This window comes from Acanthochromis polyacanthus, chromosome 16 (genome assembly GCF_021347895.1).
Source record: "Acanthochromis polyacanthus isolate Apoly-LR-REF ecotype Palm Island chromosome 16, KAUST_Apoly_ChrSc, whole genome shotgun sequence".
Classification (NCBI taxonomy): domain Eukaryota; kingdom Metazoa; phylum Chordata; class Actinopteri; family Pomacentridae; genus Acanthochromis; species Acanthochromis polyacanthus.
This window is the reverse complement of record NC_067128.1, coordinates 17,961,848-17,987,227: the sequence shown is the minus strand read 5'-3', so window position 1 is coordinate 17,987,227 and position 25,380 is coordinate 17,961,848. Positions and strand designations below refer to the sequence as shown.

The window sequence follows — 25,380 nt, the reverse complement described above, 5'->3', positions numbered from 1 at the left end:
GGTTTATTGGCACTATATACATGAGGTCGGTGGGTGATGGGGTGGGTGAGATGGAGCAGAGAGCAGTAGTACAAGGTATTAAATCTGATTTGGACTTAATGGCTTGTATGATGCATTTCATAATATAACAAAAGTATCTGCAGATTTTACCTTCTCAGTTTGTTGAAAATTACAAAAGTTTAGGTCTATATTTACAGACGTTATCATCACTCTCTCCGTGAGGCTAGTGGGAAATGAAGTGCTTGACGCGGCTGTCAGCGGTTTTATACCTTGTCGTCAGGAGGCACCGCCCCCGGGAGCTCCACCACTCACAGGCCGGATTGTGATTAGCTCATCGCGGCTGTCAGTCACGCCTATCACCGCTGCTTCCTGTGTGAGCCGTTATACTCGGTCTGTCTGCAGAGGGTCTCCGGTATGGACAGCAGCTTCACTCCTCAACTTTTCACCAGAGATTTTATTGCTGTTATTCTACACTCGACACGGTTCTTACAATTTGGAAATGGGTTTCTGAACGGAATAAGCCGAAGCTGAGCCCGACGAGACTTAAAGCGACTGCTTGAAACCGTTTTTTTGTTGTTCGAGTTTTTGAAGGAAGAGGGGAAAATGCCAGTCGCAACTCTTCTGCCTTTCACCGCGACTCCGAATAGGAAGTCTGCCAGCCCGACTTCTTTCAGGTTGACGGAGAAATTTATTTTGTTACTTGTTTTCAGCGCTTTTATAACCCTGTGTTTCGGGGCCATTTTCTTCCTTCCGGACTCGTCCAAGCTGCTTAGCGGAGTTTTCTTTCATTCCTCCGCGGTGGAAACCAACACCCGCACCGGTCCGGACAGCAGCGACTCGGGTTCGGCTGGAAACGACGAGAGGGTCCTGGCCAAAATCAGAAAGGACCACGAAAAAGCTCTGTTAGAGGCTAAGGATACTCTACAAAAACGGCCCGACGAGATAGTAAAAGACATTAGAAATGAGAAGGATGAACTTGTGAAGGAGAGTGTAGGTCAAGGTGGGAAAGATGTGAATAATTTGCCTTTCGTTGAGTACCGCCGGCCGCCCGGGACGACGGGACACGAACCGCTGGACCCCGAAACCAGAGAAAGACGGGCTAAAATCAAAGAGGTAAGGATCTGTTGAGCTCACACACTGTTGACTTGTGGAGAAAAACCTCAAACCAAACTCGGCGTAAAATCTGACATTTTTAAAATAGCCTCTGCTTTGAGCTGTTAATAGTTATGTCAGAACACGACTCAACACCGTAAACGAGTCTTTCACACCCTCTTTACAAATCGGCGCTCATTTAACACACCGAGCTGCAGAGAAGTGAACCAAATATGAACTTTAACTAAATATTCTCCACTTATCCCCAAAGTATCGTCCGTGGATCGCATGCATTAAGTGTGCAACTTGTGGTTTTACTTGATCGCAGCAGGTTCTAGTGGACTACTTGTAGCCGAAATGCGCAGGATGTACTGGTTAGCTGAGAGGATTACGCCATGTTTGCGGATCAGTGCACACCTGTCGGAGGTTTTGACACGTCCACTTGGCAGCTTTTTTAAAGGGAGTTCGTCGTGACGCTTTGTCTGTACGCGGTTTTCAGGAGCAGACAGTACCGGGGGGAGAGGGAGGAATGCTTGCGGTAACCACCGCCCCCCTCCGGGCTTGTCCACCTGTCTTTCAAGTTTCCACTGTCAGAACAATACAGGGCTGGTGCAGAAGCAGCTCTGGACATTTATCACATAAATGATCCATGACCCTGCACACAGTGAGTGACAAAATGCACCTTGTTGGCTTTCACAGATGTTTGTGTGATCTATATACTCCTTAAACTGAAGAACCTGCGCCTTCATGCTCTTAGATAATATTAATTGGAAGCATAATTTATCCTGGTGTTTATTTACAGTCATAGTGTCACAATGCCCCTGCAGGTCCTTGTTATGCAAACCGAGATGCGCCTTGTAGCCTGCAGCAGAGGTGGAAAACACCAACTGTGAGCACATGTATAAGCATTCAGGTGGGCTGACACTTCTTTAAAAAGAAAAAAAATCCTTGTGGAAATCAGAAATCTGTGGGTCATTGTGGCTTCGAGCTGAGATGGAAGAGGTCAGGATGTGACCTCCCTGAGCTGCCTCTGGGATGTCTCTGGCGCTGTGGGAAATATTGACAAAATGAAATATCACAGTGATTTATTTGAGTGAAGGGCTCAGTATCAATACTGGAGGCATGGTATTAGGTGGTGACTGTTTGTCAGGTCAAGACAGACATACTCATTGTGCTGCTATTTCATGAATTAGGTGCGGAGGAGAGGGACAAGCATATCCAAAAGTTTCAGCCCGACTTCTGCACACTGTTTAGCCCTAAAAAAAACATTGTTAGTGATGTCTTGGTGCTAGAAAATGTTGCTAATGTATATAATTTTGTAAGTCAGACATTATCCAATCACCATTATTTATACAGAGCATTTAAACAACAGACATTGAACTGAAGTGCTTTCCAAAATATGTATCAACATCATAAGTTTGTCAAGATTTATCCTACTAATTTAAATGTTAAATATTAATATAGGTTTGTACCCTACAATGCCACACACAATACACATTTACCTCACTAACTTGCGCTTTCAGTAGATATTTCGATGTGAAAATAGTATGAAAAGCAAGAACTAGTAAAGACTATTCAAAATATAAAGGTATAATTAGTTTTTACAACCTTGTTTTTATAACAGTCATGCAACTTACAAAACCCTGACAAGGCTTGATTGAGCTTTGTAGCAATCATATGATAGCCACAACGTTCTAGATTGTCCAAGTATGTGTTACACTATGATACTGCATTGTTACATCACAGAGAAGTTTATCTTAAACCCTGCCTTGAATCCTGTTGGGTGCGGTTGCCATTAAAGATAGATTGCTTTATATGCAGATGGTGAACGTTTTTAACCTCATCACCTGACACTGACCAGTCAGGAAAGCCTGCATTTCTGCTGTCAATCACGTGAACGCGGCATAAATGCATCCTTTATACAAGAAACCACTGTTTTTATAAATTAAGACGGACCAGTATTTATGCTCATCTTCTGACTGCAGGGCTCATTTTTTAGGCAAAATAAGATGGCAATATTGTAGATAAATGTTGGATTCCATCATAGAGCCTCTAAATCACTTGACGCTGGTGTTTTGAAGCTCAAATGTGAACTGAACGACTTTGAAAACAGCATGAATAAGCTGGGAGAAAAGTCAACAGACCGCTGATCCCATTGAAAACACAATCATTTTGAATAATGTAGTGTTTATTCAGGCAACTTTCTACATTTATAGACACTGATGCTGCTTTTTGGAAATGTTAGTAGCTGTAGAAGCATGATAAAGTTTTTTATTCAGGTCAATCCATGCATGCCTACACTTTCTTTGCAACATTTTTGTGTATGTATCAGTTGATGATCTGTAATCATCTTCAGCAGTAAACTCATAAACAGATCCAATAGTGCTTGAAACAATTAAAAAAAAGCCTCCTTTCTCTCGGATTACTCGCCGTTTTGTTTTTTTGTTAGTATCAGAATTTCAGTTGGGATCTTCTTTTAAACACAATCATTTGTGTGTTTTGTTGTTAAATGAGAGGATGAAGGGTAAGGAGAGGTCACTTTAGATGACTTCCCAAACAGGCGTGCTTCTTAATCTCTCTGTGGTCAAAGTAAACTCGCACTGTTTGAGAAATATTCCATGACAGGCAATATTCAAAGACAGGAAAAAAAAAAAGCAGAACCTGACAAAAACCTCCAACCTAATAAAGCAACTAATAAGCACTTTGTAATCCCAAGTGAGAGGGCATATGCTGTGAATTCTAACAAAACAACACCTCAAAATGATTTCTCCATGTCTTCTCAACATGATACAGCTGTAAATGACACAACGTCATATGTTTTTGTGGCCAAAATAACTCCAAAATACCAAAAAAAAAAAATCAATTATGAAGCAAAATCTACAGGTCTTGAGGTCTTTTCTAGCCTATTTCTTCAAATATCTGCATTATCCTAGTATAAAGGAAGATGCAAATGGGATAAATCAGTAAGAAGAGAGTTGGGTTTTGCTTATAGTTTGGAGACAGTTATGAGAAATCTCAGCAGGGTTAAGCTTCCATGTGTCTATATCATTATTCTACGGTCACAGCTATTGATTTGAATCTTGCATTTGTGGCTGACAGGGAGCCAACACAGTGTAATGCTTGAAACCTGCAGCTACATACGTTCTGCCTGGATAGAGATAATTGCACATGCTGAGCGCGGCTTAAAGTCTTCAGTTGCTATTTGTCCCCAGAGAAAGCAAAACATTCTTTCCTAGATTACCCGCTGCCGTCAGAAAATAGTGTTGGGTTCAAAAGATAACAAATATGATGATCTTTATTATTATCAAGCTGCTTGACGCAACTGATAGTTAAATATAATGCAAGGCTTTCATGTCTTCTTTCAAGATTTCAAGGTTTTGGTTGTCTGTAATTTACTGGAACAGTAACTGTCCAATAAATCTTACTATTATCTAGTGAATTGTAGTACAAGATATACTTGTAGTGGAAGTTGCAACGAAGATTCCGATTGTGGTCAGAGAAGACGCAGTTGTTGGTACAAGCAGCTGAAGAGATTGCGCTAAAAAGCTACAGTGTGGTCCGCCGATTACATTTTTGATTAATTAGGCAGGCATTGAAAGTAAAAATATCCTCAATTTCCCACAGCGCAATGCGTTCAAAGCTGAGCTGCAACAATTTGCCAATTGATTGATTGGTTGTTGACTACTGAATGAAATGTCTGCTGTTAAGATAAATGATTTGTCGGTTTGAGTAAAATTCCTTAATCCCAACTTCTTAAATTTGATCATTTCTTGGTGTCTTGCCTCCTCTGTGACAGTAAACCGATCATCTTTGGATTGTGGGCAAAACAAGTCCGTTACGAGCATCATCTTGGACTATGCGAAACACTGATCAACATTTTTTTAAATTTTATAGACCAAATCAAGCCAATAATCAGGAGATTAATCAACAATTAAAATGCTCGGTAGTTTTCAGCACAAAAATAATCAATTTCACATCAGAAACCCTTGCACTTCAGACCCTGGAAACAGGAAATGTTGTGCTTCAGCGTTGAATTTACTGTTGATTGACTTTTGATTGCTGCAAGTTTCAATTTAGGGCTTTTGGTGTTACCTGGAACAATATTTCCCAAAACGTCTTCAGGCCAGTAATTGAATTAGATTGTGCACTTGTCGCTGTACTTTTAGAAGATGTTACAATAGCGGCACTCAAGAAAGCAATAGTTGTCGGTAGCAGGATAAGAAAATTGAACTATCGGCAGCAGCACCACTACAAACACAATACCATCTAAGTGATATTGTGGTTATTTGTTTTCCGTCTCAAGGCCATATATCGACAGATCAGCTAATGATTTTGATAAGAAGGATGTCTGTGGAAGTGTTTCGCTTTGCTCGGCTCCTGCAGCGTTCTGTAGGAAAAGAGCATCTGATTAAAATGTGCATAATTTTTAAAGGTCTATTAGGCCAACATTATTCTCAGTCAGAAGTGATGTGACATGACAAATTATTCACCTTTATTGCAATTCAGATATTTTAAGCCATTCATTAAGCGCACTTGCAGATGACAGCTCCAAGTCTTAAAAGGCTTATACTCAACTCCTCTGCAGTTCTCTGGTTTTTCCACCAAAGCCGACACCTCTGTTGACAGAACACAGCCACACAAACACACTCTTACTCGCTCCCCTCGCGCTGTGGTGGCCTGCTGTTACTGTAGTGGAAGACTTTTAAATTGTTTGAAGATAACGTTCTGAGATGCCCTCTTCCTACGCCGCTTCACCGCCCTCTGACCGATTTATCCAGGGATCTGCCCCCTCTCTGTGTTGTGGTCTCAGTGGCTGAGTGTTGTGTTTGTGACGGGCAGAGGACAGGCTGCTGGGGCCACTCGGGGAAGGATAAATGGCTTGTTGTGAGTGACCGCCACAATCCTGCAATCAGCTAAATCTGTTTGTCTGGTTGGAATCGAAGGCTCTGCGGAGAACCCCCCGCCTCCCCACGGCGTGCCGCCCAGGCTTTCACTCGCCGTCACACAAGCTTTGGAGGCAAGAGCAGCAGGGGGGTAATAATGCAAACCATTGCTGGTAAACAGAGGGAAAATCAAGGTGGATGAGACTGATGCTGGATGCTAGAACACCTGCTTTGTTTGACACAGTAATCTTCTTTTCTGTCCGCCACATGTTTCTTAGTGCGCTTACACTGGATTGCATTTCTGGAACATTCGTAGCACTCCTGGAATGTAATGGCCTTTCAGGAGGTTATAAAGGATTTACTTTTTCTGACATTCTTTCACTTTGCCACACACTTGCATGCCAGTGAGGTGAACACAGTGTTGCTGGTGTATCGGTTCATTGGAAACCTGTGTCCATGACATTTTTTTTCCAGCCATATTTGACTGCGGTTTAACTGCAGTTTCTCTATTACAGATTCATATTTAGATGTTGATGTTTAATGTCATTTCAGTGCATACTTAAGTGAAAAGGAGACTTGAAGACTAACAGAATGTCCATAAATGTGCACTAATAGATGAAATGGTTAAACCTGAAACTGAACTGTCTTTTCTAATCATGTCAGTATCATTCATCTAATTCTGTTCTTCAGTAGTGGGATGATGGAATTACTGTCGCAGACTTTCATCTCTTTGAATAGTGACAAACACAGACTAACCTGCAACAGTATATCAATAAGTTGAAGCCATGTCGCATGCATGTTTAATGGAAATGTGTCCTATTCACGCTTCATGTAGAGACAGGGTGCTGTTTGCCTTAGCAGTGTTAAAATCACATCGTTCTTTTGAATCTCAAGAGGGGAGAAAGCTGTATATTTAGATTTGTTTTAGTTGTGAAAAGCTGTGGAACAACAGATGAAAGCCTTCACATCTGCCAATGAAATGTGTCCCTTGAAGTGTCTTCTGGCAGCTGTCATTGTAAATAATTAATTGTTCTTGTTTTGCTTTATAAACCAAAGCTTGAATGGAAAAAAGTACACGGTGAAAATGCCCTTCTCATAATCCATAACCTAAGTTTGCAAGTTCAAATAAGAAAAACTGGGCACTATTATTGATAGACACTAGGGGTAAACAGATTATTGACCTGGAAGATTATTGGATCAGCTATTTGGCATTCTTCTTTTTCCAAACCCATCCTGATAATCTAAGCCAATTTAGCAGTGTGTTACTTTGACTCTGATGTAGCCACCTTTCTCTGTCTTTAGTCACCACATCTGATTCGTTATAGTGCTGAATGTCAGTCTCCTTCATAACTAATCAATATTGGTGTCTGCCCTGAAAAAACATGTCTATCTCCAGTAAACTGAGGCACTGAAAACCGTATTAGAAGAGACAGGTAAGAGGACCGCTGGTTAGCATTACTAGAGAAGATGTGCTCTGTACCAAATCTTATCTGACGAAAAGTGTTGATGGTTATTGTGTAGCATGTTCTGTTTCCTCTGCAACACATTCATGGTCTATTTCTTTTTCTGCGGAGGTTCTCCTCGGTCTCCAGGGACTCCTTCTTATGGGACCTCTGGAGAAAGCGGGATCTTGTTTTAAGAGCTACAGCATTTTTGATACAATGACAGACTTTGCCGTATATTACTCACTCACACTCCCCTGTCCTGCTCTAAGCAACCGCTGTTGTCCTTCCTGATTCATCTTCCTGCTGTGTGTGTGTGTGCTTGTGATCAGGTGGAGCTTTTTGCAGTTTAAATATGCTGATGACATGCAAATAAGCATTTGGCTTGCCATAAGGACAGTGTGTTTGCAGGATGTATCTTAAAGGACGATCACTTATGCTGTCAGCTCATCACCTCTGCCAGCACCTCGTCTTCTCTGAAATGCACACAAACTGTAAGCAGTGGCTTGCATACACTCGTCTTGCTGTTCAGAGAGCCACAGATAAGATGCTGATGCTTTGTAAAGGTCTGTGGTCACTCCCCAAAGCTTACTGTCAAGGAAGGATAAAACATCTGTCTTCTCCCTGCTTCCTTACATCTGTCCATGCCTCTCATTTCCTTCCCCTTTATTTTCTTTACTCCTCTCTTTGTTGTCGCTTAAATCCGAGCTTCTGCTTTCTTGTCTTTTCTGTTTGTCTGTGTACAGTCTGCATTTCAGTTCTTACCCCCCCCCCAACTCCCAACACAATTGTTTTTCCACTTTGTGTACATGTGTGGGTGCATCTTTGCGAGTGTGCATGTGTTTCACCAAAAAAAAGCCATTATGCTTCTTTGCCAACCTTTCAGAGCCGGAAATAAAATTCCAGTCTCTTTTTCGGGATAACTTGGCAGCCTTTAGGTCTTATTTCTGTATCGACCATTTGAACTAATTGCCTCTGGTTCCCTGGTTCTACTTCTTTTCTTCGAGTGAAAACCAGATGTGTGTGTGTGTGTGTGTGTGTGTGTGTGTGTGTGTGTCAGATAGAGTTACTGTTGGCCCCTCCAGGTGCTCTGTCTAATTGTCTAATGGCTGTAAAAGGCACAGCCCACAACCGGCTTCACTGTTTCCTACATAAGTATGTGTGTTTGTACTTTAATGTACTTGTGTGTGCTAATGGAGACAGAGAAATCCGTTCCCGACACTGGAAGCCCTGTGCTAATTTTACTGAAGGCATTAATCAATAACAGATGCATTTTCCCTAGAACCTTTTATGTCACTAATGTGAATGACAGCCAGTCAGCATAAAGAAGTTTGATGTAAACATTTAACCAGAATTCACAGGCTCTTTTTCAAGTCGCGTATTTATTTAAACCTTTTCATGATCTAATCTGTAAAGGGAAGTTTGCCAAACTGAAAATGTCCTCGGATGTCTCTCGTTGTTGAAACTCGACTTTGCAACTTTGCATGTTTAAGATAAAGACTCGCTCTGATCCAGATGATGTTTTCCAACTTGTTAACATGTCTGTATGGTTTCTTTTTTATAGTAGAAGACATATCATAGGGGAAATAAGCAGCCAATGTCATGGCAAAGTATTTCCACCTTGAGGAGCAGTGTAGGTGGGAGGAGAAACGGGCAGGGATTTTATCCATCCGTGCATTTTTAAGAAGGCCACAGCATCAAGTTGCATCTAAAGCATAAAGTTTTTTTTTTTTTTCATGGAACAAACTTCTATATATGTAATTTTGATGTGCAGAGATGAGGTAGGGGTTTAATCGATAACCAGATGGACTTTGAATCAATAAATGTCACATACAAGTACAAGAAGACTGACAAGAGGCTTATGTCTTCTTTTCTAAAGCCATGATGAACAAGAGAAGGGAGAAATGTTTACCAGCTGAATTCACTCCAAGTTGAAACTTGAAACCACCATAATCAATGACATTAAAGTTGTTTTTTTTCTGCTCTGCTGAAAGTGCACACTTTGATGCTACTGATTGGCGTACATACACAATATCAGCTGTTTGTCTAGCTTCAGTAATGTAAGCAGAAAATACGGAGCTGATGATTGATTAGCTGATAAGGTTAAACTGAAAAAATAGCAATTGAATTAAGGTCTCCAGGCCTCCTTGTCTTGTTACGATTTGCTGAAATCTTTGATGGCCATGGGCTTATTGCCAGTAGTAGCATTTTTTTCATTAGTCTCTCTGCTGAGATGATTTCAAAGCAGGCTTTTCTTTCATTGTGAACATTTGGTTCCACCAGTAAACGTAAATTCTTCTGCTGTAATAAATCAGGATGCCCACCTTCTGCCTCACACAGACAAATCATTCTGCAACTCTAGCCTAAAGCTAGGGCAACGGCTAGCAGTATGAGGTCCAAGTAATAAATATAGCAGCATCCTAATAAAGCCACTGTAAATGTGTGGGGCTACTGGATAGGCCAATGGCTTTGGATATTTAAAATCCACATATTAATATAAATTGTCACTGCAGAGCTCTTACAGAGCGATTGGTCCAGTGGTTGGGTTTCAGGGGGTTATAGTAGTTCCTACAGGTGGAGACTGGCGATGAATATGCTTGTTTCAGGTCTTCCTCTTAATGTGGTCTCATTCCAGAGTGACTTATTTGGTCATTTTGCATACATACACACTAGAACCTTTGGTTCACATCTCTCATGTATCTGTGTCTATGTGTGACTCTTGTGGCCTTTGTATAGCCCAGCCATAGCCCACAGTAAGCCCCAGCATACTACACACCACAGGCATGGATGTAGAAATGATGCGGTATATTAAGCTTTATTGCTTATAGACTGCATCCGTCTCAGTGGTGCATCTACCCTTTTACTGCCACTACTGTGTCCACTGTCTCTGTGCTTCGTTCCCGCTCATGCATAGTCATTGAGCATTGATTTGGAAAAGCTTGGAGCAAAATAAATGAGATGGATCGTGATTACTCCCATGTAGTGTTTGTGCTATAGATCAAGACACAAGCAACCCTAGAAGCGTAGACAGGAAGCTGCACAGCCAAGTAGAAAGGACTATACATACACCAATTTAAATGCACACACAGGCCCCTCGGCTATGGAGTCACGGAGGTTAAACATGTATTCCAGCAGCACTACGCCCCTGCACTGTCCTTGCTCTACCTGCTGCTTTTGTACCAAAGGTTTTTTTAGAGTCTTCTTTCAATTCATTATAAAAGTGAGTAGAATCCAAGCAGTAATTTCCCAAAAATACTGCATGTGAATATTTGCCCCCTAGGTAATCCTCTTGTTGAAGACTGTAAAACACAGTTGACATCTTTAAAAAAAATTCTACAAGTTCGTTCTGTTTTATCACAGCTGCCATGAGGGTGGTATCAGGACCACGTAAAGACTCAAGTTGCGACAGTTAGTCATTTAATTGATCTGTCAATGATTGAAGCATTAACAAGTAATTTAAGAATAATGACAAACATTGTTTGATTGCAGCTTCTCAAATTTTCTGCTTCTCTCTGTGTTATATTGTACAAAATGTAATATTTTTCCAGTTTTTCTCCTTTGGTAAAACAAAATAGGAGCTTAACAAGTTAGCTAACCTCAGTCAAACTGAGGGGCATGTTTCATTGCACTCTGACATTTTACTAACAAGATGAACAATCAATTCAATTAGAAAACTTGGCAGATTTATCTATAATGAAAACAATTTTTGTGTCCTGTGCCTAATTGTGACATGTCAACAATGAAGGGGATTTGGACTGCAGATTCAGAGGTTATGATGTAGAATTTAGAAACTGACAATAACCCGAAGACATTTCTAGTTTCAGTACCAGTTGTGAATTCCAAATTTAGCTTAGCCATCAGCAAGGTTTTCTGCCTTGGGCTTAATTCTGGATGTTGTGATGCATGATGGCGCCAGATGATGTCATTTCAACTGTTATTGAGTGTTTTTAAGCATTAAGTGAAGTTAAATGAACACGGTTTGTTGCACAGTCTAATGCTTTTGTGTTATGAGTCATATTGCAACTGTGGAGGTTTGAAATGTGCCTTCAGTCATCCAGTGGAAGTACAATAGTCGGTCAGCTAATGCTGCAGTGCCTTTACCTTACACGAGACTAAGAGTAATTAGTGCCTGAAAAAGCTAGCTAAAATGAAATGTCAGTAACAAGTCATCAATAACCCTTCATGCTCCCTCCACACATCACGTGAACCACCTCCATCTGATGCCTCCGTCACTCACTCCACTCTCCTTCACTTACGGCTCGTTTTTATGCTTCCAGAGAGCTTGTGGCTCAGCCATCAACAACAGCCCGGCATAAACTGGGAGACGTGCTTTTGAAGCGATCAAAGAACAAGTGTAAAGAGACATAATATTCCTAGACCCACATAACAGAATCTGAAATGGATTTCTAGATTTGGAAAAAGGAATTCTTGTGGTAGTTCAATTTATTTTTTCCCACTCAGACCTCCTGTATATACAGGCTTACATTGTGAGTTAAAGGTGAGCTTTGGAGCTTTGCTCTTCTGTACTGAATCCTATCAATACACCACAGGCCTTGGCCTGCAATAGGAAATGGACCTGGCCTTCTGTTGTGAGTATGTGTGTATTCACCTCCTCTTCCTGTTGTGGGCAGCTGCCTGTTGACACATTCCAGTAACTCTACCAATGTGGCCGTGTTCATGATGTACATGATCGCTCCCTAAATTGGGGTTTTCTAGTTTCTCTTCCCTTTTTTCTCACACTCATTCACTTATGTTCTCTTTCTCTCACAAACAAAAATACTAGCTGTACTGTAAGTGCGTCTTGTTTTTATCCTTCTTTGATAAGAATCCTCACTTAACCTAACACTCCTACTGCTGACTTTTTACTTTTTAAGAACTAAAGAACTGTTATTTGAGAAAGACCATTATTAGAGCCATGTTTTTAGTTCTGCTTTGTGAATTGGTTTATACTGTAATAAGAAGACTTCATGTTTTATGATCTACCTCCATGCACTATGTTAGTAGACTGTTGCTGTTTGCTTACGTTACAACGATGTGAGCCGTTCAGAGGCCATAATCTCTACATACCAGTACAAGGGTTTTAAAGTGAAACATTTAGAGGTGTGCCTCATTAACTGGGAAGAAAAAATGTGAAAAGAAATGAACAAAGTGGAAGCAAAAGATATTAATTAATGAATTAATTAGTGAGAACAACATTTATGTTTAAAGGAGAAGCTCGAAGCTAGTAGTGGAGCATTCAGAGTGTTGAATTTAACATGAGAGCCATAGTATTGCAGATAATTAGTCCACTTTTCAAACTTTACTGTGATTTAAAATGCTGCTTTTTTTGGAGGTAGGAAAATAGAGAAAACAGAATTTTAAAGCATTGGATAGAAACCAATGAGAGGATGCCACGTAGGTCAAGCGGAGTTCAGAGGAGGCTTGCTGTGCATTTCTTTGTGGGTCATTAGCATTCTATAGTAGGCTTGTAGGATTATTAACATTCCTTTTGCTGTAGGCAGTGATGTATGCTGACCAATGCAGCCTCACTGGGCTTTGTGTGAACACACGCATGTAAAATCCATGGATTGCTATTAATGACCATGCGCAATTGTCATAGCTGTTGGATTCGTGTAGCCAGGAGGTACAGTCTGTCTTGTTTTGCTCAGAGCTAACACACTGCTAGCTCATTAATAACCAGATGTTATCAGTCACATCTACAATCGTCGCATTCACATTCATATGTGAAGTATTGGAGAATCACTATATTTTAGGTTTGCATTGATAAAATAAAGCGAGAACTATAGAAGTGTTGTAAGTTGTCACATCAGTTCCAGATGTACTTTAGAGTGTGGTGTCTAGGTTTTGTTGGATTGGTAAAAGACATAGTAACATTTACATGGCAGGGTACATCAATATTATGTGTAAGAACCTTAATATCAACACAGTCTGAATACTGTTCAAAGCTAAATCAGTATTATTCTTCAGTCTAATGACTTTAGTCTGTTTAAATATTCTTACTTTAGTTGTGTGAGAGGAGCACTTGATTAGGGATCAGTCTGAATGATTAGATGCTCATGATAACAGATGGAGAGAACAAGGATTTTTGTGAAACCTTCTTTTTTTTAAAGAAATGGTTATCTTCAAGTTTAGTGATTTGGATTTTCTCTAATATCCTGAATGATAAAGTTTTCATCTTTTGTTGGTGATTTAGAATTTATTAAATAAAAGATTAAGTGTTCCATTTGTGCTTGAAGTGATTTTTCATTTCTAATTCTTACATTAAAAAAAACATTTCAAACCCATACAATCATTCAAATCTTAAAACAAAGCTGCTTTTATTAAGTCAAGGATATCTGATGTTTTGTTAGTGAAGACATGCCCACATTGGCTTTTAGAGTCAGCTATTTTAGTTATTAGACCAGTGGCTCATCACATGTGATACTTTGTGAAAGTTAAATGAAAGAGGAACCCGATTCATTCAAAGAAACAACAGTAACACCACCAAGTAAATGTGACATACAGAATGTATGCACTGGTTTTAATGTGATGGGAATATTTTGATCATGTATCTAGCTCCATACTAAGTTCTCAGGTGTAATGTTATGTTTTGTCTGAAGTTTATCCTGAAGAAATATTTCATCCTGTCTAACACATACAAGACAATGAACCTCTATTTTATTTTTTATGCCAGAAGCAACAACAAATCTCAACATGAAAGAACTGGAAAAACCACTATTCCTCAGGATGAAGAAGACGGTTTTATAGAGTTGATTTCATCTCTGCAAGAGCGTTGATGTTAAACATTAAATACTAAAGCCTATATTGTTTAAGGTGTATTTTATGATAAGGAAAAAATACAGTCCGATACGTTTCCTTGTGATAATGAGGAATACTGTGGGTGTTTTTTTGTTTGTTTTTTTCCCCCCTTAACTGCAGACAATTAAAGTTTCTGCTGATCAGCTTTCTGGTGGTTGCAGCAGCATTGTAAATGTGCAGGACATCGATAGCTGGCTGCATTTGTGCACAGACCTTTGAATGGAAATATAAATAATAAATGCAACATTTTTGAAAAAAATCTTCTCAAATGTATTTTAGGTGGCAGCCAAATAAATGTTAAATGAGCACAGAATATTTTTTATTCACATTGATAGTGTTATTTTTGAAGGCTATGAGCAGGTTCCTTTTTCTCCTGTGACATTACCTTGGATATGAGCCGAAATTTAAACCATTATGCGCACAGCTGTCATGTGACATGAGCTTGTGGTATAGCATCAGCTGATCACGTTTCCCCTCTAGCGTTGGGTTACAGCATGCTCAGGTTTCCAGTTCATCCCGTTTGTTTTGACCCACCTGAAGTGTGTTGTAATCAAACAGATAAGAAAAGTCCAAAGACAGATCTATGCCAATTCTCATCCTGTCAACAACTTGCCTACTTATTCTTGGCAACTGCAAGCTTGGAAAAGCTGGCACAAGCAGGCAGGCTGCTTACAAATGCTTGAGCGGGTTTGGGTTTGAAACCCTTTAGGCTGTGGTCTCCAGAGGGGATGTGGTATTTTGTGACCAAGCCTTGTAGCCCACTGATGGCAAATGCTTTTGGATATTCAATATTAACATTTCTCAGGCGCTCCAGGGGTTATGGCATACTGATTCTCTCTCCCTAATCCAATTCATTCTAATACCCAGAATCACAGGCTGTCAATCACAGAGCTACTCCATTTATTTTTCAATCTCCCTTTCCTTCCTTTTCGCCTTTTTCCATGTGAGGGCTAGCATTTTAAATCTGCAACCCCTGCCATCCTGCATATAATATCAGCTAAGGACCTGATAATCTCTTGGCAGAATGTGAAATTCAACTCCTGAACGACTCCCAAAAGTTTGGAGGCATTTTGTTTATTGGACTTGTACAGGTAGAACTGCATGCAGCACATAGTGATTCAAACAAGTATGTGCTGTTTTGCTGTGCACACATTCTTATTACAAAATGTGAATTATTTGCAGATGCTGTTGTTTTTGCTGTAGATTTGGTACATTAAAAGGGTTTGAACTGTGAGACCTTGTGCTGTCCTTGAGCCGATGTTATTCAAAATTCTGGAGCTGAAATGAGTGTTAAACCATCAAAGTTCACAAGAACTGTCTGACGAAAGCTTTGCATATGGTCGAACTATAGATTTTTCTGGAGAAGGGTTTTGAAGCGCAGTGCGGTGGGTTCAGCAGCTGCTATCTTGGCAAGTCCTGATTCCTCCCAAGTCCTTGCTAATCCAAAAATGAGCAAAGAAGTGGAGGTGAGGTGAGGTCATTCAAAAAGTCTCTGGGCCACCTGTCACTCACACTGGCAATGACATTAATTAGAAGAGTTAAAGCCTTAATACAGTTAAAGCGAGTCTCACTTCCTATACAGTTGCCATGAACGGGAAAATTCACAGTAGACAGCAGTACATTTCTTTGTACTCGGCTGTAAGCTTGTTGATTTCTACTGTGAAGTTTGAAATTTTACAGTGGAGGTTCTGTGAAGATCGACTTACTTTTGGAAGGAGCCTCAAGTGGACATGTGAAGAACGTTTTGGTGCTTGAATGTCGTTAAATTTCATAGTTCTGGTAGTTGTTGCTTGGTGGAAGGTGAGGCATCCACACTCCACAGCCATTAGCCTCATTTACGCAACAAAACATAAATGCAAAATACTAGGGCTGCAACTAATGACGCGTTGACGAGTCGTCTGAGCACGATACGTAATCAAAAGCGGAAGTGAGCAACAGAAATCCCCTTCCGACCGGAGCGTGGAACACGGACGAACGTCGGCGCTGCATCATGCATGTATTATGTATGCACGCTGCAGCGCGTCGTTAGTTGCAGCCCTACAAAATACATGTATATTTTTCTTTGTAATTTGATTTCAGTCAATGTTTTTACTTGATTCATCTGATTTTTCATACCTAAATGGGGTAATTGACCTGCTGAATGTTCACATGGAACATCAGACTGTTTTACACAAATTTTAAACATCTGAACTTAGAACCGCAGCCACATCAAGCAGCAGGACAAGGGAAGCTGGAGGCAACTGAAAGACATTTCCTTTAATCTTGCAGTTTTTGTATAATTGGCTTCTGATTTACTAAAGTTGCTGGTAATTACACGATCAACAGCAAACAAAGCACTCCCTTATGGGCATACTCTGTAAGTGATAAAGAGCTGAAAAGTTGCAGTTCAGTGCTAGAATTTGTGTGAGATCAGCATGCTCAGAAGTAAAGTCAAAACGCAGTGATGCTGAAATAGTAATGAAGTAGTGACATTCTAAAACATTTAAGAACCCCATTCAACTCCAGCTGAGAACGAAACCAAAAAATATTGCTGATAAAAATCCACAGCAGGAATGTCTTACACAGAGAGTGCACAGTGGAGGAGTGCCTTTCCATCACAGTGAATGTCAAGTTTAATGACCACATGGCCATAACTCCCTGTTTGTTCTTTGTTTTGGCATTATAAAAATCTTCATTTGGTAGTACTGCTGCATTTAAAAAGCTCTGTTGCTCTGGAACCCACTCAGCCCAGCTTTTCTTGCACATTTTGGTAGTTTGTTCATCCACTACTTTCTCTATATTACCCACCACATTCTCCCGGCTGATAAAATCCACACAATCATCCATGCAAAACTTGGCATCACACTTCATATGAACGTTTGTAATCTCCAACGAGAATCTGTGTGATCCTGCTTCTCTTATAGGCAGATGCAATTATTAGTCACATACTGTCTCTCAGATGACACTGAAATCTAAAAGTCATCTCAGACAACTTCCAGAATGCATTTTTTTTCTTCAAAGGTATGTTAAAAGTGCAATTTGTGCTTTAATGTGCAGGTAGGCAGTGGGGACTAAGTAGTTTATCTTCTACGTACCTGCATTCTCTTCATTTATGCCCTCTCCGTGTTTCCCCAGTTTGTTGTGGTTTGTTTTCCTGTTTTCTTCCGGACGCATGCACTCGCTCAGAGCTGTGGCATGCCCAGTTCAATTTACTGTGGAGAAAGGCAAGCCAAGTACACAAGCTAAATTATTCAGCCCGCATCCTGCAGCCACCCGAACACATCGGAGGAAGAAATGTGTGTGTTATAATAGATGCTGCTAATTATACAGTTGCAGTTGCATTCTGTATGTTTTGAGAATAATGTATGTAAATGGACTTGATATGGCTGGAGTACATACAGTGATGTTTGTGGATGATTATGTGCTTTTTGTAAACTTTAGTGAAAGTGTTGCATCAGAAAAGCAGCCACTGCAAGTCATTAGCGAAGTTATGAAGATGTAAGAGGAAGAGAGTGGGATGAAAAGGTCTTTAGTTAGCCTCATAGTTGCATGTAATTGGGATTATGTAAGATTTTTCACTTAATGTGTATTATTTTTCTTCAGATTTTGTGCTTTAAAGCATTGTTTTCAGGTGGAAAAACCAATTGAAACTGAATCTTGAGCTTAAATCGAGCATCTACAATTTCAGTTGATTTTCATAATTCTTGATTATTTTGAATGACCTTTTCGAATAAAGACTGGCTAAAATGTCTTATTCATTACTTTACCCTTTTTAGTGTATTTATTTCAGAGATGATAATGTTAATGCAAATATAACAATGAAAAACACAAATAAATAATGGTACACACCTAAATGCAATATGAAAAAGAAATGGTGTCCCCTTGATCCACGATAAACAATAAAGCAAGCAAAGACCAGTGGCACACTGTGGGCAAGCATGGCCAAGCCACTGCACTGTGCTGAAGTTAAGGTTCTTAGTGGTTGACTAGTACTGGATCTCATGTACTACTTTCAGACTGATGGTTGGCTGTAGACAGACACTTGACTAATTAATCACATTACATCAGAGTGACTAACTTTATCACATCTGATTTAAAACAAAAGGGTGTTATCATTCATCCGATCCCCACACACTCACAATCTCGACACTTGACCCGTGTTTTCATTAGGGCTGGACCCGAATATCCAAATATTTGTTCGCTATGACACTATCCGGATATTAATTTTGGTATCCGAATATTGCGCCTCCTCCCCCCAGACGAAAATATTCGGAGCTCGTCTCTTCCCTGCGCCTTCGGCCCATTTCGGCTCATCCCGCAGTGTTCTTGGGCTCATTTCGGCTCCTCCATTCGTGTTTGTAAACACCACCCGAATGGCTGGGTGGCTGCGGACTCTGAAGCCACGCTTCACTCCATTGCATAAACACAAGACAAGATGCTGAAGACCGGTGTTTGGGAATTCTTCAGTTTGACTCAAGACTAAACAAGTGCAAAATGTGGACCCAGGAGACCAGACAAACGGATCCGACTATTCGGGCCGTCTCCGCCGCCGCTGCCGCGCCGCTGCATGAACCACACAAACAGATCCGAATATTCGGCCCTCTCCGCCGCCGCCCCCCCGGTCGGACGTTATGGGGCAGAACGAATATCCAGATATTCGTCTTTAATAGGGCCCGAATATTCGGAGGCCAGAAACCGCTATTCGGGCCAGCCCTAGTTTTCATAGCCAGGAGGTAAAACTCTTCTCAGCTGATGTGGACTGTTGTGACTGTGAACCTCAGTGTTTGCACACATGTACCAAGCAGCAGTAATTGAGGCCCTCTGGCACCAACAAGCTTCACACCATTCTTTCCAACTCATCATGTTATTTTTCATCTTATTCCTGAGATTTTATGTTAATATGATTTTCCCATGGCAGACTTTATATCTTCTTATATCAGAAGAAAATACGGGCGCTTCTAGTAGCATTTTTGAAAACTTGGAAGAAGTGAATCATTAGGTCATGGATGTGAGTCAGTACACACAGCACTAAGGCCATGGTGTTATTTTGTCCCACAGGTTAAATTCTCCAGCAGCTCAAGCTGTTGCCCCCACATTACCCTCACTGAATGAAGTCTTTGCTTTAATAGTGGCATAAATAAACTCAATAGGGTATTTGCGCCTCACTGGGAACTACTAGAGAAGACTTGCATGACCTCTGCTCTGTGTTTGTACCACCACAGGGAAAACTACTTGTTTATACATTAAAATGATTGCTTGTTTGCTTCCTGCTTTGCACTTTTAGATGTCTTTTGTAGAAGTGGTGTTGCAGAGAATATCAGAATATATACAGAGTACATAAAATACTGTCATGAAGGAGACTTGAAGACACTGACAGCAGCCAAGACCTGGAAATAATTTGACAAATGACACAGCAAAACTGCTGCGTTTGCATCATATTGACACTTGTAGAACCTGCGAGAGACAAAAATAATTGTACTGAACTGATGTGTTTTACAAAGAAAGAAGAAAGGATTTTGGCTGGCTATGTCCCAACATTGCACTAATAGTTACAAATGGATGACTTTTAAACTGTTTAGCTGGCTAAAGAGGATGCATTGGATCAATGCCCAGTTAGTAAAATAGAGGTTCTGCTGGCTTCCCACTGTGAATTTAACCGGACAGTTTTTTGCACAGTATATATTCATGACTAAATGCAGATAGCGGAACTTTACGTATATTTTTTTTAACATAAGAGCCTGTAAGCCTATTAAGAAAATGGGTAGTAATTGTTTAATTTAACAAGGAAGGATTATTGAAAAGTATATATATTAGGCAACAATAACATACCATGGGCAATGAAACTCGCAATAAAAAATTTTGCTAGTTAAACAACTAATCCCCTAAAAGCTTGTGTAAATTAAATTAACAACAGTAAAGCATGCTTTCTACCTTTTGGGAAACTATGAAGAATGTTCAGAATATTTAGTAGCCTTAAAGTCCATTTCAGTAGGCAGTTTTTTAAATCATAAAACTTTCCTCAGTTGCAGATGTGCAGTTATTATGGCTGGGAGTATCCAGGTATTTCCAGGTAATAAATTTGCCTAAAAGATTAGAAAATGCCGTGGCAACTTTATTATCCCTTTTTAATGCGTGGTTTAATTATTCTGGAGTAGAGTGAATCTAATTTGGTCTGCTTTGTAGTCAAGACATGGTCTAATTATTACATTATCGCAAGTTTAAATATCATTACCAAGAGTATATTGGACAGTGTGGGTGTGGAGAGAAGAAACAGGGTGAAGTAGAATGAACTGAATGAGTTTAGTTTAGGAGTCCAGAGCTTTTTTTTTTTTTTTTTTTGCTGTTGTACCAGTAAAAGCAAAGTGAAAATTGAATAATATGTTTGTGTGCTTGTTGAGTGGTTGAGTGGGTGGACTGTAAATGTTATTGATTATTTCTCCCATTTATTGGGATTGTTTCAGTGATTGGATTAACAGACAACGATTCTCCTGACTGAGGTTTAGCAACGAACAAACACTGATTAGAGCTGATTGACAAAATCAAATTTTTTCATGGAAACATTGCAAAAAATAAACCAACAACAACACAAAAAACCCAAAAGACAAGTACTTTCCAACCAGTGCAGTGTTTTTTTTTTTTTTATGATAATCAACTGAAACTAGCTGGAATGTGGACTAATGGTCTGACAAATCATCACATTTGGAGAGGTCACCTTGCTCCCTGGAAAATCATGATACGCCCAACTTCAAATTATTCATAAACTATATACGTAATGTACTTTAGCAGGATAGTTAAATATAACTGTGACAGCAGACTGAATATCTGTAAGAGCTGAACAAAAGGTGGCGTCATCTCGGGCTTTGAGAAGCACTGACGTTTTTGACCATTTTCTGACATTTTATAGACCAAACAACACAATTGACCAATTGAGGAAAAAAAAAATCTACAGATTCATGAACAGTAAAAATAATCATAATTTGCAGACCTAGCTTAAAGGTTGAAAGGGATTGAAAAAGTGTTTTATTTTGTGCCAGTCCCTTACCTCTTCAACCCAGGTTAACAATCCTGGCACTAGATTCATAGTCCAATTCCATTATTGATGTTCCAGAAATATTTGAAAACGTGTTTAATAAAAAGGTTAAAGCCATAATAATGTGAATGAGGAGACAAAAAGCTTTTTAATTTGTTTCTGTCAAATGGCCAAAATGTGCAGTTTCCAGATTTCCTCGCCATCCAGCCAATTCATATTCCAAACGTTCTTCTCCGTTCTGTCGGCCCGAGTCATTTGAATGGAGCACGGGGTGTATTTTCTGGCATTCTCTGCTGTTCAGTCCTCATCTCTGCCAACCTGTTAAACAAATGAGTGATGAGCTCAAGCTCTGCCAGTGCCTGCCTTCTCTCCTGCCTGCTGTATTGAAGCCGGCGATGGATGTAATGGAGGAAGGGAGAGAAAAATCTATCTGGCTTTCACAAAGTCTTCATTAGTTTGCCTTTTGTCAAACGGCTGGGTCAAACCCAGTTGGGCCGCTTCCTACAACAAAGAGAAAGGTCAAGTCAATGAACGTGTGCGTATGTGTGTATTCCGTTACAGTTGTGCAGAGCCATCCACACTACTAGGAGTTTAGAAAGGCACCATTTAGCTCTGTACTGTCTGGCATTGAAATCACAAGGACATTAAACGGAAGAACTTTTCAAAATCACGTCAGATAACATGGATGTGAAAATGCCAAAGGCGTATTGTTTTGCATGTTACTCTCCAGATAACTTCTTTTCAAAAGCTGTCGGAGAGTAAACTGTAACGTCGATTTTAAAATGTGTTCCATAATCATTTTGAATCATACATAAGAACGCACACATACATATTATTATGACCACTGACGGGTAAAGTGAATAACATCTTGTGACAATGCGATGTTCTCCTGGGAAACCTTGAGTCCTGATATTCATCTGGATGTTTGACATGTACCATCCACCTAAACATTGCAGGTCAAGCAACCCCCCCACCCCCACCACCCCACCACGCCAGCAGCAGTCCTTAATGCCTGTTGCCACCCTCAGCAGGACAACGCAACCCCGACACACAACAAAACTGCTCAGGAGTGGCCCGGGGCACACGACAGAGCTAAGATGCTCCAAGGTGTTCCACACTCCCCAGATCCAAATCTTCCTGAACATTTGTGGAATGTACCAGGATAATCCTGATCTAGCTAGGTCCACCCTGCAACCCACATGACCCACAGAATTCACTGCCACCATCCCAGTGTCCATGCCCCACTGGGTCAGTGGAGTTTTAGCATCAAAAACGGGACCAAAGCAATATTAGGCAGGTGGTCATAAAGTGTTCTGCCTGATCGGTGTATATATGTGTGTTTGTGTGTGACCTTAGTTGATGCGATTTGATTTTAGAAGAGAGCATTTTGTACGAGGCCCATGACTCATGGCAGGTAGTAGCTTGGCTCAGTTTCTAGCCAGATAATAAAAGTAATTGTAACATGTTTGTTGTTGGTAATTGTGCCTCCACCGGGGTGTTATTTTGCCACCAGAGCCGGGTTTTTATCCAAACAGTCAGTCACAGATATAGATTTTCTCCTTCTCTTCAATTTCTTCATTCTCTCCTCTCCTCCCCAGATGACCGTCAGCAAATATTGATTATTGTGTAATGTTGTTTTGTAGGTGGGCTTGGTCTGTTGACCGTATTATCAACGCAGAGCACTGTTAAGCACCAATCAGGATATTGAAAACAACACATTTTATGGCCCCCGTCAGATCAGTGAGACTTGGCACAGGCTCGGCTTGTTAAGAATGCAGGGATCTATGAGATATTGGAAAGCTTTGATGGGAAATTTGTTTTTTTTTTTGACTCAGATTTAATTTTGCTCATTGATCAGCCAGTGCTGGATAGTGAACTAAATCACCGTATTCACACAGAATGAAGGGATAATGTTTGACCATATTTTTGTGACATTTTAATCAAAATCGTAACTTTTTACAAGAGTGTTTAAATAGTCTGTGTGATGAATCATATTGTTCTACATTATTCACTGACATTTCTTGGCACATTTTCAATCGAAGCCAAAATAACAAATGTTATTTTTAAATCCTGCTGTTGATCTGGTTGGCTGGCACAGCACAAACTGCATCACAGTGGAGCTGGAAGTGGAATATCTGTGTTTTCATGTAGTCTTGGTTTGCTTGTTTGGTTTGCTTTGACACAAACTCGGACTAACTTGTCAGACTAGAATCGAAACTTTCTGATCACCTCAAACACCTTCTGATATAATGATGCAACGCTGATCATTTAGCGGCCAGCATTTTGAAACGAGGCTGACTTGCGGTGCTTGTCAAAAGATGTTAAACTAAAAGACCAATCACAAAACTCCTAAACGCTGATTTCTTCACTCTCATTTTGCGTTCTTTTACCCCAGCCTTTGACACTCCCTGCAATTTTGTTGCTGCTCTTTCTTTTAAGTCTAAGAGCTCCTTTTTACCCTGAATTTGCAAACATCATTCCAATGGGGTAGTGTTTTGGGAAAAATTCAGGAGTGCAAACTTAGCACTCTCTGAAAGAGGTCAGGTAAAAGAAGCACTCCCTTTTGCTCAGCCAGGGAAGATTTTACAAGATAATGCTCATTACATGTGTGTGTGAGAGATACAGCAGACTGTGTTACTTATTACTGACAGATAGCATTCCTTTTTGCTTGTTATGAGAATGTCTTACAGAACTGTATTTCATATTTTTACCTAAGCACTATTTGTTGGTAGTAGTGTAGCGGCTGCACCAAGCCATCATGGAAACAAAGTATTAAATACTCTCATGTGTCAGCAGTGGCTGTGGTGTGGCAGTATCCGTTCACCAGCAGTACAATACTGACCCATATACGGTTGTTGAAATACTAAACCTCTTAGGAAATCCCTCACTGATCCCTGAAGAACTGGTCCCCAGGCAGAGGGGATATTCTCCCCTTCTCTCTTGAGCAGCGAGAACATGTGAGGAGACGAGGTGGAAAAATGATTAGGTGGCGGGTTTTTGCTCCAAAACAACATGGATCAGAAAGCAAGCACTAAAAGCAGAAATGTCAGGGCTTTGTGGGCGGTGTCATTTAAAGATTTCCACCAGCACAAAAGGAATTGTTGCAAAAAAAACCCCAAAAAACCTTATTTTCTGCTTAACCAAGTCAGCACACTGGGGGATTGTGCTGGGAATAACTGGTTGATTTAAATGTCACAGCTCACTTGTCTTAAGGGCTAATTGCGTATGCATTTGTGTTGTCGGTGATGAAAGAGTTCTGACAAAGCAGGCTGCTGCTACGAAACCAAAAATGTCACGTAATTACAGATACCATCCTGTATTTCTAAATATATAGCACAGTTGAAAATGAGAAGTGTTTAACTCTCATTTGACCTTTTTTTTTAATCTATTTGTTTTTTTTTGTTAAAGCTGGTCCAGGCTCAATCTCAAGACTAATATGTACACCAGGTACATTTAACTAGACTCATCCTCATAGTTCAGGTGGTTTGGAGGTTCTTGTGGCAACTGTGGATTTTGACTGCAATTTTAAACCTCACATCTTTTCTCTTTTGTGTTCATGAAAGTGAATTTGCTATAATTAAGGTTTGCAACGCCCAGATCATTCTCAACTTCAGTGTGGAATCACATCTGCACACATTTTAACGTCAAGAATCAGAAGTGTTTGAGGGGTTCCAGACTCCCTTTCTACATTGGTTCCACTAGTGCATCTTAACTGTTTTATTTTACCAGCACAAAATTTAGATGTACCTAAAATGAGTTTACCAGTAGGCAGAGCCACCAGTAGAGCAGCAGAGAAAAGCCGAGGAATGAGCTGCAGCAAAAAGCAAGTGATCACGATGGCAATGCAAAACAGGATGTGGGTGGAAAAAGGTAACTCTATACCCGTACAGAAGAAGGCCTGGCAAATGTCAAGTGCACCAGTGTGATCAAATATAGCTAGATGTATATTTGGTTGGCATGAGTACCTCCAATCTACCACACAGCCATTGATTTCCAGTGAACTGTGTGTGATGAACTTGTACAGCTTTGAAGTTGTGCTCTTCATTTTTAAAGTTACTGATGTTGAACGGTAATGTATTGCAGACGGTTCAAATCAGCCTGTGCTTACGTCTGCAGTCCCAAGCAATGATAGACAACTTCCACAATAAAAAAAGGT

The 25,380-nt window shown here is 40.2% G+C and overlaps 1 protein-coding gene across 1 annotated transcript in view; it reads left to right on the top strand.

Annotated features, from left to right (window-relative positions):
• The first annotated feature begins 363 nt into the window (after positions 1-363).
• The window catches only part of man1a1 (mannosidase, alpha, class 1A, member 1), a 164,207-nt gene continuing 139,190 nt past the window's right edge, over positions 364-25,380 (top strand). Inside the window, exon 1 of the mRNA XM_022199238.2 lies at positions 364-1,113. Coding sequence (XP_022054930.1) covers positions 604-1,113 — 510 coding nt within the window. The 5' untranslated portion in view covers positions 364-603. The remainder of the gene's footprint in view (positions 1,114-25,380) is intronic.